This window comes from Urocampus carinirostris, chromosome 16 (genome assembly GCF_059441175.1).
Source record: "Urocampus carinirostris isolate Australia breed hairy pipefish chromosome 16, RoL_Ucar_1.0, whole genome shotgun sequence".
Taxonomy (NCBI): Eukaryota; Metazoa; Chordata; class Actinopteri; order Syngnathiformes; family Syngnathidae; genus Urocampus; species Urocampus carinirostris.
Window position 1 is genome coordinate 27,635,377 of NC_142364.1, and position 16,160 is coordinate 27,651,536.

At 37.1% G+C, this 16,160-nt stretch overlaps 1 protein-coding gene across 1 annotated transcript; it reads left to right on the forward strand.

Moving 5' to 3' along the window:
• Positions 1 to 2,035: 2,035 nt before the first annotated feature.
• dolpp1 (dolichyldiphosphatase 1) lies at positions 2,036 to 15,566 on the forward strand. The gene is made up of 8 exons (XM_088319911.1): positions 2,036 to 2,132; positions 4,793 to 4,893; positions 7,668 to 7,752; positions 7,885 to 7,984; positions 9,855 to 9,953; positions 10,055 to 10,183; positions 11,868 to 11,957; positions 13,800 to 15,566. The coding sequence occupies exons 1-8, from the start codon at positions 2,057 to 2,059 to the stop codon at positions 13,834 to 13,836; spliced, it is 717 nt and encodes a 238-aa protein (XP_088176037.1). The 5' UTR covers positions 2,036 to 2,056; the 3' UTR covers positions 13,837 to 15,566.
• The last annotated feature ends 594 nt before the right edge of the window (positions 15,567 to 16,160 follow it).

Consider the following 16,160-nt stretch of genomic DNA (forward strand, 5'->3'; position numbering starts at 1 on the left):
TTAATAGCACTTAATTAAACATGTTTTTTTTTTTACCTAACAAAGCCCTCAACATGCTTTACATTTGACTTAACATAGTGTACCTACTGATTGGAGAAACTAGGCCGGGGGTCCGCATTAAGGGGCTCTGGAGCTGCATGCGCCTATTTGGGGCTCCCTGGAGTTTTTCAAAAATGTTTGACAAACATGACAAAAACGTTCTTAACGTTTTCCAATGAATGTATATATATATATATATATATATATAAAGTACATTTAGTCAAGTCATGTTTATTTGTATAGCCCTTAATCACAAGCAGTCTCAAAGGGCTTCACGGACTACAGATTATTGCAAACTACAGACTACTATTACACCATCCCCTGATCTAGAACCTACATGAGGGCAAGAAAAAACTCAAACCTCAACGTGAGGAAAATGATGAACCACAGGTTCGAGAGCATTCTCCATTTGGGGCCCTGTGTTGTGGAATTCTCTGCCCCCTGAGATTCAATCTGCAAACTCTGTGGAACTGTTTAAATCTAAGCTTAAAACACACTTCTATTCTATAGCTTGTGAATGACCTGTTAATGATATCTGTGTATTATTTGTTATTGCATTATCCATTGCCGCCTGGTCATCCTGGAAGGGGGATTACCTCATGTACAGTATGGGTTACCTTCCTTATAGAGCTTATATAAAAGTTTTTATTTTTGACGGCTCCAAACATACTTTATTGTGTCTACAGGTATTATGGCTAATTTTAAAAGTTAATGCTGCCAATCCCTGAACTAGGCATTCAGTCTCTGTCTCGAGTATACTTTGAAATTAATCCCAGACCTCCACTGTCACAAACTCAACCTTTCCGTTGTGAGTTAACAACTCGTACAATTGTTCTACGTAGTTCCATTTTCTAAACGCTTTAATAATCTAAAATTTGTGATCAATCTGATTCCTAATTAACCAATAAAAATATTTTTGCCTGTTTATCCTAACATTCCTCTGATCTTATTTTTCTCTTTTAAGTTGTACATGTTCGTTCTTGAGAGCCATGTCTAATCATGTAAACAATGTTCACAATGTTCAAATACTAATATGCATCATAAACTCCCACGTTAAAACATTTGTTATGTGTATTGCATGATAAAAATTAGCATTATATTTGATTCAGTACTTTAAATGCTGTTGTAATTATTAGACTTTTGTGTTTTCATCTTGTCTTTAGGGATAGTGCGTATTATTTAGTGCCTCGTGGTAAAATTATTTTTTTGATTAATCAAATTTAATAAAAAACGGTATTTATTGAATAATAAGAAAAAATACACTTTCATATAAATGTACAATTTTAAAAAATACCCGTCGGTGGAGAAATTTGTATTTGACATAACATGAGGCTCACTTCGAGGTAGCTGGCATATTTGTCGTTTTTCATCCATTTTTCTTTTCCCATGTTTTACTTCACGAAAGGCTGGGCAAAGATAATAAGAATATTTTTTTTGCATCTTGGTCATCTATCGTCCCCTTAGTTTTTAATTTTTATTTTGTTTGAAGCACTTGTTTTCAGTTGCACTGTGCAATCTAATGCCATCTAGTGGTCAAAAACACACAAAAACGTTGTGTTTTGGTCACTGAGTGTCCAAAGTTTGTAGTTTTTCTTTTATTTGTTGCAATTGATTTCTGTTGCAATACACAGACCAGCAACATCTATTAGTTAAATATTACACACTGTCCCTTTAAAATCTCATGGCCTATGCCTGTAAAAAATGTAAATGGAGGTCTGTTTTAAATGTTGTTTTTGTTTTTGTTAGTAAAATGCTGCCACTGTTGTGTATTTAACAAAATATAATGCTAAATCACCATCGTCTTTGTGTTCGGGTTTTTAATATATATTTTTGTTTTTAATTTCATTTCATCATTTCATTTCATTTTTCATTCAAAAAAATATTCTCTATGGACTTCCGTACCTCTGCTTCCCTCGCCCAATGATTGGTTCGTGTCTGTTTGTAAACTGTTCCCATTGGTTAAAATTGTGCGATGGGCGCGTCTCCACAGATTGCCGGGTGGTTGTGTCCGGGTAAGATGGCGTTAGAAGAGCAGTGCTCGACACCACCTCGATGGAGGTCCATATCGCTAACACACGTTGAATTCGCTGAAGGTAAGCCAATTTGGCATTTACTCTCTTTATACTAGATACTCGGCTGACAACTTCGCCACATTTTGTTACCCTCTCCATTTTTGGGAAGAGTCGCTCGTGCTTGCCAAATTGTGCGAGCCCTGACGTGCTGAACTTCATCGAGGCTGCAAAATAGTGAGACAATTCGCATGCGCAGTCGGCGGCAATGGGCACAATGGAGGCTAGCTCGTTAGCTTGAGACATGAGTTAGATTGAAGTTTATTTTTAATGTTACATTTTACAAATACCATAAATCTTGAAGTACTCGTGCATTTCGTACACTGCAGAAATTGAGCTCCAAAATGATTTTATGTCAATGAACTGTTCTTTGAAGTGTTGTTGCTAGCATAATTGCTGGCTCAGTGGCCTGGATCTCTTAACATTGTTAGCACCGACCTCAAAGCACAAAGTTAAATGAAATATTGAAAACTGCAAGATATACTAAGTAACAAATGTTAAGTGATATGATTCCGAGAATAATCAAATCCCTCAACATCAGTCCCGGGTGTATTTCTAATTAGGTTAGCCACTGGACTAATGATTTCCATGCATTTTTTTTATAATATATTTAGATAAACAGAATAACCAAACACAACAGACACTTATATTTAATGTGGAGTCGAGATTTATTTTCTATTTTAAAGTGATTACTGTGAAGTGATTTTCGAATCATTGGAGTAGAGTCATGTTTATTTGTTTCAAAGGACACCACAGTCCCATTTTTTTTGACACTCTTTCAATTTAGATTTACAAAATTTTCTGGACTACAAGGCACACCCAATAAAATCCAAATCGTCCAGAAATTTGTAAGTGCGCCTTGTAGGATTGATCTACCGTATAACATCGCTGACCCAAATCTCATAACATTGTTTGCAATGGGAACGTGCCATAAACTTAACCTCTGGACCACCAATGATCCACATACAAAAGGCATTACATTTGATCTTAATACACAGTCTTTACTCGCGGTGCCATGAAACAGAAGTTAGAGAACAGAAAAATAGAAAAGTCATTCTGAAAGAAAATAGATGCAAAGTCCAATTAATCATCAACTACATCAGAGTTGTTTCCTTCCTGCTTTTTGTGCATTTATTCATATCCTTCGGGTCGATTTTCTATTTTCTCCTTTCTCTAACCCCGTGAATAAACATAGCGTGATAATGAGATATAAATCTAATGCCTTGTGTGAGATCTGTATCCTTGGTGGTCTTATGGTTAGGTTTCAGTGTTCTTACCGTCGCAACCCAGGTTTGAATTTCATTGCATGTGCTGTTTTGCAAACTTAGACAGCGACACTTTTTGACTGGTTAACAGTTGCAATAATATATACTGCATATTCTTCTATTCATTCTTATAAGTATATAAGGTGAACAACAGTTATACATGAATAACTACAGTACCGTATTTTCCGCACTATAAGGAGCACCTAAAAGTCTTAATTTTTTTTTCAAAAGCTGACCATGCGCCTTATAATACAGTGTGCCTTATATATGGCTCAATATTAAATTCGCAAGGTCTCGCAACTTACGCAACAGCCGCCGACTCGATTTTTTTCCCCCGAACGTGGAGTAGTCCGCGGTGTATGCTGGGATTTATATACCGGCGTTTCATTGGCTAACCAATGTGTCAATCATTATTTGAATCGATCGCTATTGGCTAAAGTTATTCGGAGCCTCGGATTGGCTAGAGGGCCAAAACAAACCCTGCAATTGGCCGAAAAAGATGTGTCAATCATCCGTTAAATCGATCGCTATTGGCTGAAGTTATTCGGAGCCTTGGATACGCTAGAGGGCCAAAACAAACCCTGCAATTGGCCGAAAAAGATGTGTCAATCATCCGTTACATCGATCGCTATTGGCTGAAGTTATTCGGAGCCTCGGATACGCTAGAGGGCCAAAACAAACCCTGCAATTGGCCGAAAAAGATGACTGAAAAGCAAGCTTGCTAAAGTACGCCATAAAAAAACATGTTTCATTAGTCTGTATTTGTAAACATTTTACTCTCCTGGATTTACTACACTCACGGTTGTAAGAAGACCATGATTGCGTATCATTATTGAAGGTGAGTTATGCGGCTTTTTATTTTCCCGTTATCTTGTTTTAGAACGATCTTGATGTTGCTGTGATGGGTTGAGTGAGTTAAACTCAATTCCAAGTGTTTATTGTCATATGTACAGTAAAGTTGAGAGCGAAAAAGAAAATGGAAAGTAAGGAATGGTTGGCATTTCTTGAATTCCAAGACTTTAACCTTCCGAATGATATTTGAAATGACGCATTTAAGTGACATCGTACGGACACCGCATCCGCACGTGTCTATGACACGTATTTGCTTCTTTGCAAGCTTTGGGAATGTTAAGGGGGTAATCAGTTTGACTGAATCATCTGACTGTTTTGTCGACGTTCCCATTGTAGGGCCTTATAATCCGGTGCGCCTTATCTATGGAAGATATAGGACCAAAAACTATTTTTTTGGGGGTGCGCCCTATAGTGTGGAAAATACGGTAGTTCCTAATGCAGTTTTAATCCCATGTGCATTATAGTCCAGTGTGCCTCATATATAATAAATGTATCAGAAAAGAGTATTTTTGGGAAGGTGTGCCTTGCAGTGCAGAAAATAACTGTGACTGTCTTTTTTTTTTTCAGGTGACCTGACGGGACACCTGCTGGCCTACATCAGCCTCCTTCCCATTGCCATCCTCGTGGGGTTTGTTACACTCATCGTGTTTAAACGGGAGCTGCACACGGTAGGCCGGCAAAGATACCTTGAGCACAAATTTAGCATATTTTTAATGGTCAAAATATCTCTCATGCTTTATGTTTAAGTTGATATTAAAAAGTTACTCTGCTAGGTGCACATTGCATTCCTTAAAAATGTGTCAGATAGTATTTAAACTCAATTTAACTGTTGACTTGTAGTACAGAGACATGATGCATGCTGACTCTGATTTACTCATTTAAACAAATCTCGATCATATTTTCTGTCCCCACAGTGTAAATCCCATAGTTGTATCCTTGCGTCGATAGTAAGTACGTGCTTTTGGTACGAGTTGAACTTTTAGACGCAGCAATGGAGCACATTTTTGCAGTGAGAAGTGATCAAGCACAATACTTTTTTGATTGTGGTGAATGACATTATTTAAAGAATCTTCCGTTGACTGTGAAAAGTTAAATGTGGAAACATCTATTAGTGGATTGTTCGAAAATGCCATGTGCATGGGGTTGCACTTTTGTCAATAGTCGAAATATTAAAATTTCGATTATGATCTCAGTTGGATTGTTCTATGGATGTAAACATACCCAGTATGTAAGAACAGAGGGGGTATCTCACAAAATCTACATAAAGGATTCAGCTGGAATGTGTTTAATATCTTTGCTGAATTGAGCCTCAAGTCCGTTGCATGAAAGAGTTCTATTAAGATCGACTCGGTTACTATGGTGATTCATTTTTTACAGCATTCCGTGGACTTTTTTGATAATTAGTACTATTTTCTTTATCCTGCATTCATATTTTGCATATAGGTCAAATCAAGTCATTTTTATTTGTATAGCCCTTAATCACAAATAGTCTCAAAGGGCTTCACAAGTTATTACATATAAGAAGTTTAGGTTATTCGTATGCTATAGAGTAGAAGTGAGTTTTAAATATAGGTTAGTTCTTTATTTCATTAAACTATTTTGAATGTATAACTACAAGCAATTTAATTGTCAAGTCAATTTATAGAGTCATTCATGTAGTAAATTTATTGCTGTAGTGGTTATTTACTCCATGTGTTTTATGCATTTTATTACTATCCCAAATAAGAATGCTTGTCAAATTGTCATTAGAGCTTTGATAAAGATGTATATTATTGCTGCTTTTGAGATTCTAAAAAAGTAATGCAAAAACTTGCAAAGATTATATCAAAGTGTTTGAGAAAGTTAAAGAAGGAATAGAGATGCTGCCCTACACACGAACGAGACATTCCGGACGATCATTTGTAAGTTGAACAGTTCTCGTAAGTTTCTTCAGTGCTATATTTTGTATTTTAAGATTTATAGGAGTATGATTAAGTAACCTATATTGTTTTGAAACTAAAAAAATAAACGTTTGATAAAATAATATGCTCTATAACATAACAGAGCAGGCTGAATGATAAAGCATAGTACCTAAAAACAAAGATACACATTAGGAGTTGACATTCTGTGGTCTGTGGAGCCCTTTGAGACTCCTTGTGATCAAAGGCTATACAAATAAACATGACTTGAATTGACTATAAAAATAAAGTTAAGTTTGACTAACTTTTAGAAGAGTTAAACGACATCCTCCTCCGTGGTAAAATGTGGACGAAAAGAAAGTGATCCAACAATTTTCTCAACCGCATTAAACTTTTTATTCCACTTTTATTTCAAAAGAAACAACTCGCCTCTTCTTTACACTTTACACCAATCATATTGAATGGATGAATTAGATTTTAAACAATAAAAATGTTAAAGTTCTTAGCTTGCTAGAGATACAGTGCAGTATGTTTACACACGAACTAGGAAGTAGAAGCCGAATTTCTTCTTCGGGGTGGATGCTCGGTGACCACTCACATCGCCAAGCAGCGGAAAGAAGCACTACAGTACTGTCCTCCATCCGGAAAAGGGCGCACACAATACAAAATTAAATTTACAGCAGTGCCTGGATATTTTTCAACATCCCGAAAAAAATGTTCGTATCTACCGTTTTATGTAAGTTGAATAGTCATTAATAGGGGAGCGTCTGTATATATACAGGTCCAACTGCCAACTTTTCCCTCGTCAAATTTTGTTCTTTATGAAGGATCAATGACTCAAAAAAACAATTATGTGGATAAGAAAAAACCTTTGAATCATCTTTTATTGTCACTGATAACTCAGTGAACATGGTTTGCAATAAGATTGTTAGTGGCACTCCAGGATAAACATGTAAGAAAAAGGAATGTTGGGATTAATCGGCAAAAATTTGTTGTTGCATTAGCCGAGCCGGGATTCGAATCTGGGCCTCAGATCACTGAACAAAAAGCATGCATTTTCATTGAGCCGGTGTGCATTTGCCAGGCATTCCCCCTTTCCTTAATAACAGTGCCCGTGTTACTTTTTTTCCTTACAATTATTTCTACATTGTTATTAAACTCCATAAGGTGCTGTTGTTCAGCGGTTGTAAGACTGAGTGACACTTTTCGATTTCACTATCCGTGATTATGCAATTTGATTCAGGGGGTCAATTTGTATATGGCGTGAATGTGCATTCATCACAAATATGTGAAGCTGGTTTGGCGGAGAAACCGTGCAACCGATTTAGCTGAAATGCCCTGGCCAGACTTGGCTCATTCAGTAAGGCTGGATTTCTTTATTCCACTTTAGTGAAATGCCTCCTGGGTGTGATCTTACAAAGTATGCACAAAGCAATGAGGCTCTCTTAATGGTCAAAAAGGACTTTGTGAAGATTTTGCATTTCCCCATTATTGACGGGGTCTGTTAGATGTCAGTGCTAATAACGCTGGGCTTGTCCCTGCAGATTTCCTTCTTCAGTGGGCTCGCGCTCAACGAAGGCGTGAACTGGATGCTCAAACATATACTTCGAGAGCCACGTCCATGTGCAGGTACAGAATCAAGCTACCACTGCAAGTATTATGAGAACAATAGTATAAATGTTCTCAAAAACGAAACGCAAAACCGATTTGATTCCGGCCAAAATAAAGTCTAAAGTTAGTGACGTGGTCTTTTATCTGCAGGGGCTCATTCCACGTTGAACACAGACTATGGGATGCCGTCCAGTCATTCCCAGCTGATCTGGTTCTTTGTCATTTACTTCTTTCTTTTTCTTTATTTAAGGTGAGTGGAAAACAAATGAATTTTATTTAACATTTTATTTATCAATTGATTTAAAACTTTTTTGGGAGATTGTGGGCAACTGGTCCTAAAATTCTATAGAAGAAATGACTCTAGCCACCTCCCACTAGGGGGATATGGCTGTGGTCCTAAAATATATATTGAAAATGGCCCCAAAAAAGAAGTTGCATGTGCAGTAAATGATCATGTAAAAACCGGACCACATGGAAAACTTGCAATTGACAACCCAGAACTTGCACATTTGGGAGTTGTGAAAAAAAAAAAAAACATTTGCTAACTGCACTAATTTTCAAAGGTGTCTCCTGAGAAATGGTCTATATAGGCGTAACTAATTTAAGAACCTAGTCATTAAATAATATAACAAAATAGATGCTCTTCACATTTATAAATAAAATATATAAAAGGTTTTTGTAGGTTTAGCCTTTCAACAATACTTTTTCTCAGATCTTTGTTGTCCGCAAGTTTTTTTTTTATATAATTGTGTATAGTCAAAATTTTAAAACTGCTATTTCTTACAGGCTATTCAGAATCAGAAAATGTGTGCATTTTCTGCACTGCCATTTATTTCTTCAAATCATTGGTCAATTGAGAATTGACATTAAAATCAATTGTAAAATGATTATTACTTGTAGACTTAAATGTATCATGTTGCGCCTAATGTTGGTAAAAAAGCTTAATTCATTAAAAAGATAATAAACAAATAATGCAAACTATCAAATAAACATGCATTTTTTTCAATACTTGTGGGTTGAGAAATTTAGATACCCCCCCAAAACCATAAACATTTTGAAAGGCTGGGCAAAGAAATTACAAGAAAATCGTGTTGTTTGGTCACTTAGGGACTCCTTTGTTTGTATTCTTCTTTGTGTTTTGGCAGCACTCGTTTTCGGTTGCACTACATAATACAACAACATCTAGTGATCAGAAATGACACGGTGTTCCTTTTAACAATGCAAAATTTCCAAGAATGGCTTGAGGGAACTCTTTGATGTAAAACATTTAGGTGGTCAAATGCAAGCATGCGTTAAATATCTGTCATGTTTCTTTCACTAAAATTGTGCAGATTATAGGTCATGAATTTGGAAAAATTGGGTTACATTTCAAGTAATTAACTGTTTTTTTATTTCCCAAAAAGGAGTGCTGTGAAATGGGTAAATAGGTTAGCGCGTGTGCGGCACAGTTCTGAGGTCGTGGGAACCTCCTGCGTGGATTCAAATCCAGCTACCGGCCTTACTGTGCGGAGTTTGTATGTTCTCCCCGTGCTTGCGTGGGTTTCCTCCGGGCACTCCGGTTTCCTCCCACATTCCAAAGACATGCATTACAGGTGAATTGGCCGGTCCAAATTGTCCCTAGGTGTGACTGAGCGAGTGAGTTGTCTGTCCCCGTGTGACCTGCGATTGGCTGGCAACCAGTTCAGGGTATCCCCTGCCCACTGCCCGGAGATGGCTGGGATGGGCTCCAGCCCCCCCGCGACCCTAATAAGGATAAGCGGTACAGCTAACGAGATGAGAGGGGAGATGAGAATTTTATATACATTAATGAAAATAATTGTAATATTAAAAACTTAATGAATAATTGAACTTTTTTTTTTTTAAAACGTTGTGTTTTAAAAATTCAAATTTTGCCAAAATGATTTATTTCAAAAATTTTACTTCAAAGTTAAAAAAAATGCACTTCAAAAATAGTAGTTAAATTATTTGCGTCACTGGAAATGGCCGTTCACGAAGGAAATACATTTTAAGTAGAAATGCATTTCTTATTTACTGCGGGCCGCTAAAAAAATTGTCAACTGGACGCTAATGGCTTCCGAGGCCACAGTTCTGAAACCCTGATTTCTCCTCTTCACCCTCAGAATGCATCAGACCAACAACGCTCGGTGCGTGGACCTTTTGTGGAGACATATCCTGTCCATTGTGCTGCTGGGCACTGCCTTAGCTGTCTCCTACAGCAGGTCGGGGCCTTTGATATAACACGCATGTTGGAGCCCTGGTGGAGTTCCCTATTCTTCTTCCGGGACGTTTTATTTACAGCATGGCCGGTTTCTGTTTCCAGGGTGTACCTACTATACCACACGTGGAGGCAGGTGTTGTACGGGGGCTTGGCAGGCAGTGCAATTGCCGTGTTCTGGTTCTTCATCACTCAAGAGCTGCTTACCCCGTTGTTCCCCAAAATAGCAGCCTGGTGAGATCTTTTTTCCATATCGCATTGCAATTTTGACAACAAATAAATGACTACTGCAACTAACTCAATTTCATAGTCGATTATTTACAGCTTGTCTAATTTCAAATTTCCTCTTTATTTAAATATAAAAAATATTGACCAATAGAAAAATACTGCACAAAACAACATATTTTTTAATATAGATGAATAAAAAAAACATGTTTTTGTCAATTAACTTGACAATACATTTGATATAGAAATGCATGCTATAAACCTTCAAATATCTAAAGATAATAATATAATAATTAATAATAATAATTTCCTTGTATTGTCATTCTGTGTAACAATGTACACAGAACGAAATGTCGATTGCACCTGACCCGTTGTAGCGAGCCGATGCAGCCGCAGCCAACAGAGGGCGCCGCCGACCACTTTTTAAGTCTTAGGAATGACTCGGCCGGGGCGCGAACCACCGACCTCCCAGTCTCAAAGCGGGCGCCTTACCATCTAGGCTACTGAGCTGGTCACGTTATCCGGACTTATACAAACAAAAGAAAGGGCAACACATTTCAACTTATGTGTCGAATTTTTTATCCATCAAAAATGCAAAAAAACACTTCATAATGTTGTCTACAATTCGTTTTTTTAAATTTTTGATTAAATTTTGAAATATGATAAACATTCTCAAAATGAAAATGATATATCCTCAAGAATTTGGCCCTTAGGTAGAGTTAAATATGTCATTATTATTTTTCTTTTTACTTTATTTATTTTATTTACTTATTTTCAGCTTTTTCCCTCTGTTTTTCTGCAGCATTGTCTGTTCCCATGAAAACGATAAAAAAGTTGAAACTTTCAAGCCTATTATGTTTGTAAATGATGCAATGTTCAGTATTTAGGATGTAAAAAAATGTCTTTTATAAATATAACTTTTATAAAAACTGTCATGGCGCCCTCTGCCGGACTAAAACGGTACTACAAATCCCGGCGTCACAACGAAATGGTGTGCACTTCTAAATGACTTAATACAACACGAACCGATAATCTAATTAGTTTCCAATGCTTTTAACCATCGATTTCAATCAATTTTATGGATTAGTTATTGTAGCCCTAAAATAAACACTTTTTGCCTTGTTTGTTAAAAAGGTAAACACAATAAGCGTTGATGACGCTAGTCACTGATCCTAGTGTCATTAATGATTATATGCCAAATAGTAGTTTTAAATATACAAAATTATTTTGTATAGCAGGGGTACAAACTCAATTTACCTGGGGGTCGCTGGAAACGATGTGTGTGAGGCTGCAAAGCGATCCACCATGTTACGATTTTGCTTAAGTGTACATTAATTTTATTTGACCCACCCAAAAAATAAAAACTGATTTTATTAAAGAAGCACACGTAATACAAGCAGGCAATTCTGTCGATGGGTAAGATTTTCTTTTGTGTGTGAAAGTAATCGATTCATTTGGACACTACTCACTCTCGTCTAAAGTATCCCATATCAAAGTCCCAGATTTTGATTTCTCTTAATCTACCATCATATTACATTTATATACTTTTTTTTTTTTTTTTTGTATATCTACAAAGGAGCAAGCCTAATTCTTTTATCTCTCCTTTTTCCTTTTAATGTTCTTTCCTTTTGTCCTTACTATTCTTTTTGCTTCTCCTTTTTTTGCCCCTATTTCTTCTTCAAACCATTCACAGGCCCATTTCAGAATACTTTTTGGTGCGTGACACCAGCCTGATTCCCAACATCCTTTGGTTTGAGTATACAGTGACACGCTCAGAGGCCAGGTAAGGCTGGGAAAGGCTCTGCCACTCTTTTCATTCATTTATACGTATATATTTTTTACTCCCTCATAGGGCTGCAACAAATAGTCGATGTCGACAAATAGTGGACGATGAATTCTATTGTCGCCAAACAGTTTTCCAACAGTCTGAGGCATTTTGCATTATGATAATCTCTGCTGAGAGTCGCTTGTGCGCAATAGCCTCTCCGTCTTGAGTAACATAGAGAAATGGCAATATTAAGTCCGTGCATTTTAGCCTGGATGCACAAACCTTTAAAGAGAAAGCAAGTCAGATAGTTAAACATAACTAAGTCTGACAGTTAAACATAACTAAGTCTGACTTGCCCCTGTAAGATTCAAATAATATTCAACCAAATATGATTTCATAAATGCATAATAATAATACAATTATCCTCAGTAGGGTTGCGGGCGTGCTGGAGCCCATCCCAGCAATCATCGGGCAGGGGACAGAATATAATCCATTAGTAGCTAAACCCCTGGTAACAAAAGTGAGTACACCCTTAAGTAAAAGTCCCTGAAATTCAATATTTCATGTGGCCACCATGATTTTGCAGAACCGCTTTAATCCTCCTGGCCGTGGATTTCAGCAGAGGCTCTCAAATTGCCACTCGAATGCTCTTCCCTTACTCCATGACATGACTGAGCTGGGGGTTATTGAAGAATTTTTGCTTCTCCACCTTCCGCTCAAGGATGCCCCAAAGATGTTCTATTGGATTTAGATCTGGAGACATGCTTGGCTAGTCCATACTCTTTACCCTTAGCCCCTTTAGAAATGCCTTGGTAATCTTAGAAGTGTATTTGGGGTCGTTGTCAGTATTGAACATTCATCTGCCACCCAGATTCTGGAAGGAGGGCATAATTCTCTTTTCCAGTATTTGACAGTACAACCTTGAGTTTGTTTCCCTTAATGAAATACACCCCCCATTCTACTTATGCAGACCCAAACCATGACATTCTCAACACCTTGCTCGACTTTAGGCACGACCCAAATATGTTCTTACTCCTCACCTGGTTGCCACCACACATGCTTCACTCCATCTGATACCATAAATTCATATTTGTCTCAGACCATTGGATATCTTTCCAGTAAGCCATGGTCTTTCTTAACGGACTTCTTTTCATTGTGTCAAAGCGATTGTTTCTTCCTTTTATTGAAGATCATAATGAAATCTCTGCAGAAACGTGAGGGGTGCACTTACTTTTGTGACATTCTGTACACACGTGAATTATTTATGGACGAATCAAATTAATTTAGTCGTGAAATCCGAATTCCTAATAGTTATGTCCTATCGTTAAGAACTTTTGTTACAGATTTTGCAGTTGACCACTGAATACCTTTACTGTTCTACTGCTGGCAATGAATCTGTTTTTGGTATACAGGAATAAAAAAAAATGTTTACTTGTTTTAAATTATTTTCTAGTCTCTTAAAAATGGGGGGTTGTTTATGGATTTATTCCTCTACTGTACCTAATTAGGATTAAATGGAGCATTTTTATTTATTTATTCTAGGAATCCGTATGCTCAAAAGATATATTTTAAATTTTGCCAATTTTCTATTGTATACTATCATTTTCCACATAATTGAATCAACGTCATGCTTAATTAAAAGTAAAATAATAAGTTTCTGAATATTCGACAAATCGTTTCGATAGTCATTTGCCAGTCAACTATTAAAACAGTTGTTTAATGCAGCCCTTCTCCTTAATGTGAAGGATAAGATGCAGTGAAAATGAAATCATTTTTCCATTGCAAAACAAGCCAAACTAAAAGATGAATACTGAAGTTGTTGGAGTATACAATTTTCCCCTATTCTACGTCTTGCAGGAACAGGCAACGAAAGCTCGGGACTAAACTCCAGTGAGCCCCTCGCACAGGTTTGACAGAAACACTGGAGGACTTCTGAACTCTGCTTGCCGGGCTAGGAGAAACAAAGCGCTAAGTGCTGGCTGTGAGCTTGTACACCCACATAAACACAAACACAAGCGCACGCCCGCACGGACTCAAACCTGGTCCTTGTACAGCTCCTCCATGCATGCCACACCGTGCAAGAGGCTAACTATTTAAATGACTGATCAAATATTTAAACTTAACGCACGCCGACGGTCAGCTGACTCCCCAGGAGCCGAGTTGGAGGCTTTTCTCCACCACAAATCGTCACACTGTCCTTGCAGGTTTTATTTTATTTTTTTTAATTTTTTTTCAAAGTTCCTACATGGGACTGGCTTTTCCTCAACGTTAAAAAAAATTTGCGGTATATCATTTAAGAGAACTTAAAAATGCACTTTGTTTAAACCACATATTAATTGGGTGTGTGTTAGTACATGGCTATTGGAGTGCAATATTTTTGGGTGTTCTCCAAGTTTTATTTCTGTATAACGCATTTTTTTTTCCAACTAAAAAAGGACTCAAGTTTGGGTGTGCGTTATACGCCAGGCTTTAGCTTTTTTTCAGTTAATGTCGCCGATCTCAAGCGCAAAACAATAGGCGCAATATTCATTAAACCCAGGTCGCGGCGACGAGAGCACAGAATCCTTACCAGTGGACCACCATTTATAATAAGGACACACTTAAGGCAATAGGTTTTATCTCATTATCACACTATTTTTAGTTACGGTACCAGAGACGAAGGTCAATTTCATTGTGCCTTTTTATGTTACAAAGATTTGTCACTTAGAATGCTTAGAATAGAGATGACAAACTAATAGGCATTCGTTTCTTATATCACACTATTTTTACTCACGGTACCAGAGACCGATATTGAATTTTTTTTATGCATGTTACGTTATAATTAGAATAGATTATAGATGACGCACAAAAGGCATTAGATTCTATCGCACCATCACAGTTTTTATTTACGGTACCAGAAACGTGTGTTAATTTCGTTGTGCCTTTTATTTTACCATGACATAAGATTTGTAAATTACAATGCTTAGAATAAAGATGCCCAATGAATTGGCATTATGTTCTCTCGCATTACCACACAACTTCTTTCACTGTACCAGAGACGAATAATAATTTCATGGTGCATTTTATGTTTCACTGACACTAAATTTGTCACTTGCAATGCTTGGAATAGAATCGATTTATAAATGACTGACAAAAAGGCATTGGATTCTATCGAGCTATCAAACCATTTTTACTCACTGCACCAGGGACGAATGTCAATTTTGTTGTGCCTTTTATGTTACCATGATTTGTCACTTACAGTGCTTAGAATAGAATTGTCAGTGTAACATGTGAAATGCACAATAAAATTAACATTGGTTTCTGGCACCATGACAAAAATAGTGTCATAATGAGATAAAATCTACTGTCCTTTCGCATGTCATTTATGTAACTGTTAGGATTAGGCGCTCTCCTGGCTGTGACCTGTGTTAGCTTACTGTTGCAGCTAACTGCAAAGTTTGAACTTAAGAAAAGTGCAACAAAAATTCATACCAATTTTTATAATGTAAAAAATAAGGGGTGCACGTTTTACACAAATAAATGGAGTATTTACAATATTTTTTCCTACCTTTTTTCTTAAACCTAAATTAAGGATTCTTGGTTAACATCTATGCTTTTTCTCTCCCAGTAAATACAAATATGCAGTATATACAGTAAACCTCGGATAAGTCGGATCCAGATGGACCGGTCATTTTCATCCGACTTATCCGAGGATCCGACTTATCCGAGGTCGCAAAATTTCGAACTAAGAAGAAATTTAACTCTTAGAAAAGTGCATACTTGTATATGTAAAATGAAATACCAAGCAATGATATCTTGTAACATGAACGTGATTTATTATCAAAAAAGTCGCCGCGATGTCTTTTTGCTTCATGTGCTGATTCTTTTCTTGGAATTCAATGATAGCGAGCTTTTCTTCATACGTTCTAGTCTTGAGACTCCTGCCTTTGGTTTTAGAACTTGAGGCCATCGCCACACCGTAGACCGCACAGACCGCAAGGAAGTCCAAAGAAATTCACACAAATTCAATTTGAATGCTAGCACTACTGTAATAAGAAACAATGGGATTATGATTACGAGGCTTTGTTCTATGACCGCGTGCTGTGATTGAGAGTGCTATCATTCAACACTGAGGAGGAGTTTGATGAATAGCCTCTGCCAATCACGGAACGCCACGTCACATCAAGAAATCTTCCCGGAAAATCTGGGAGGGGTGAAAATCTTCCCGGAAAATCTGTG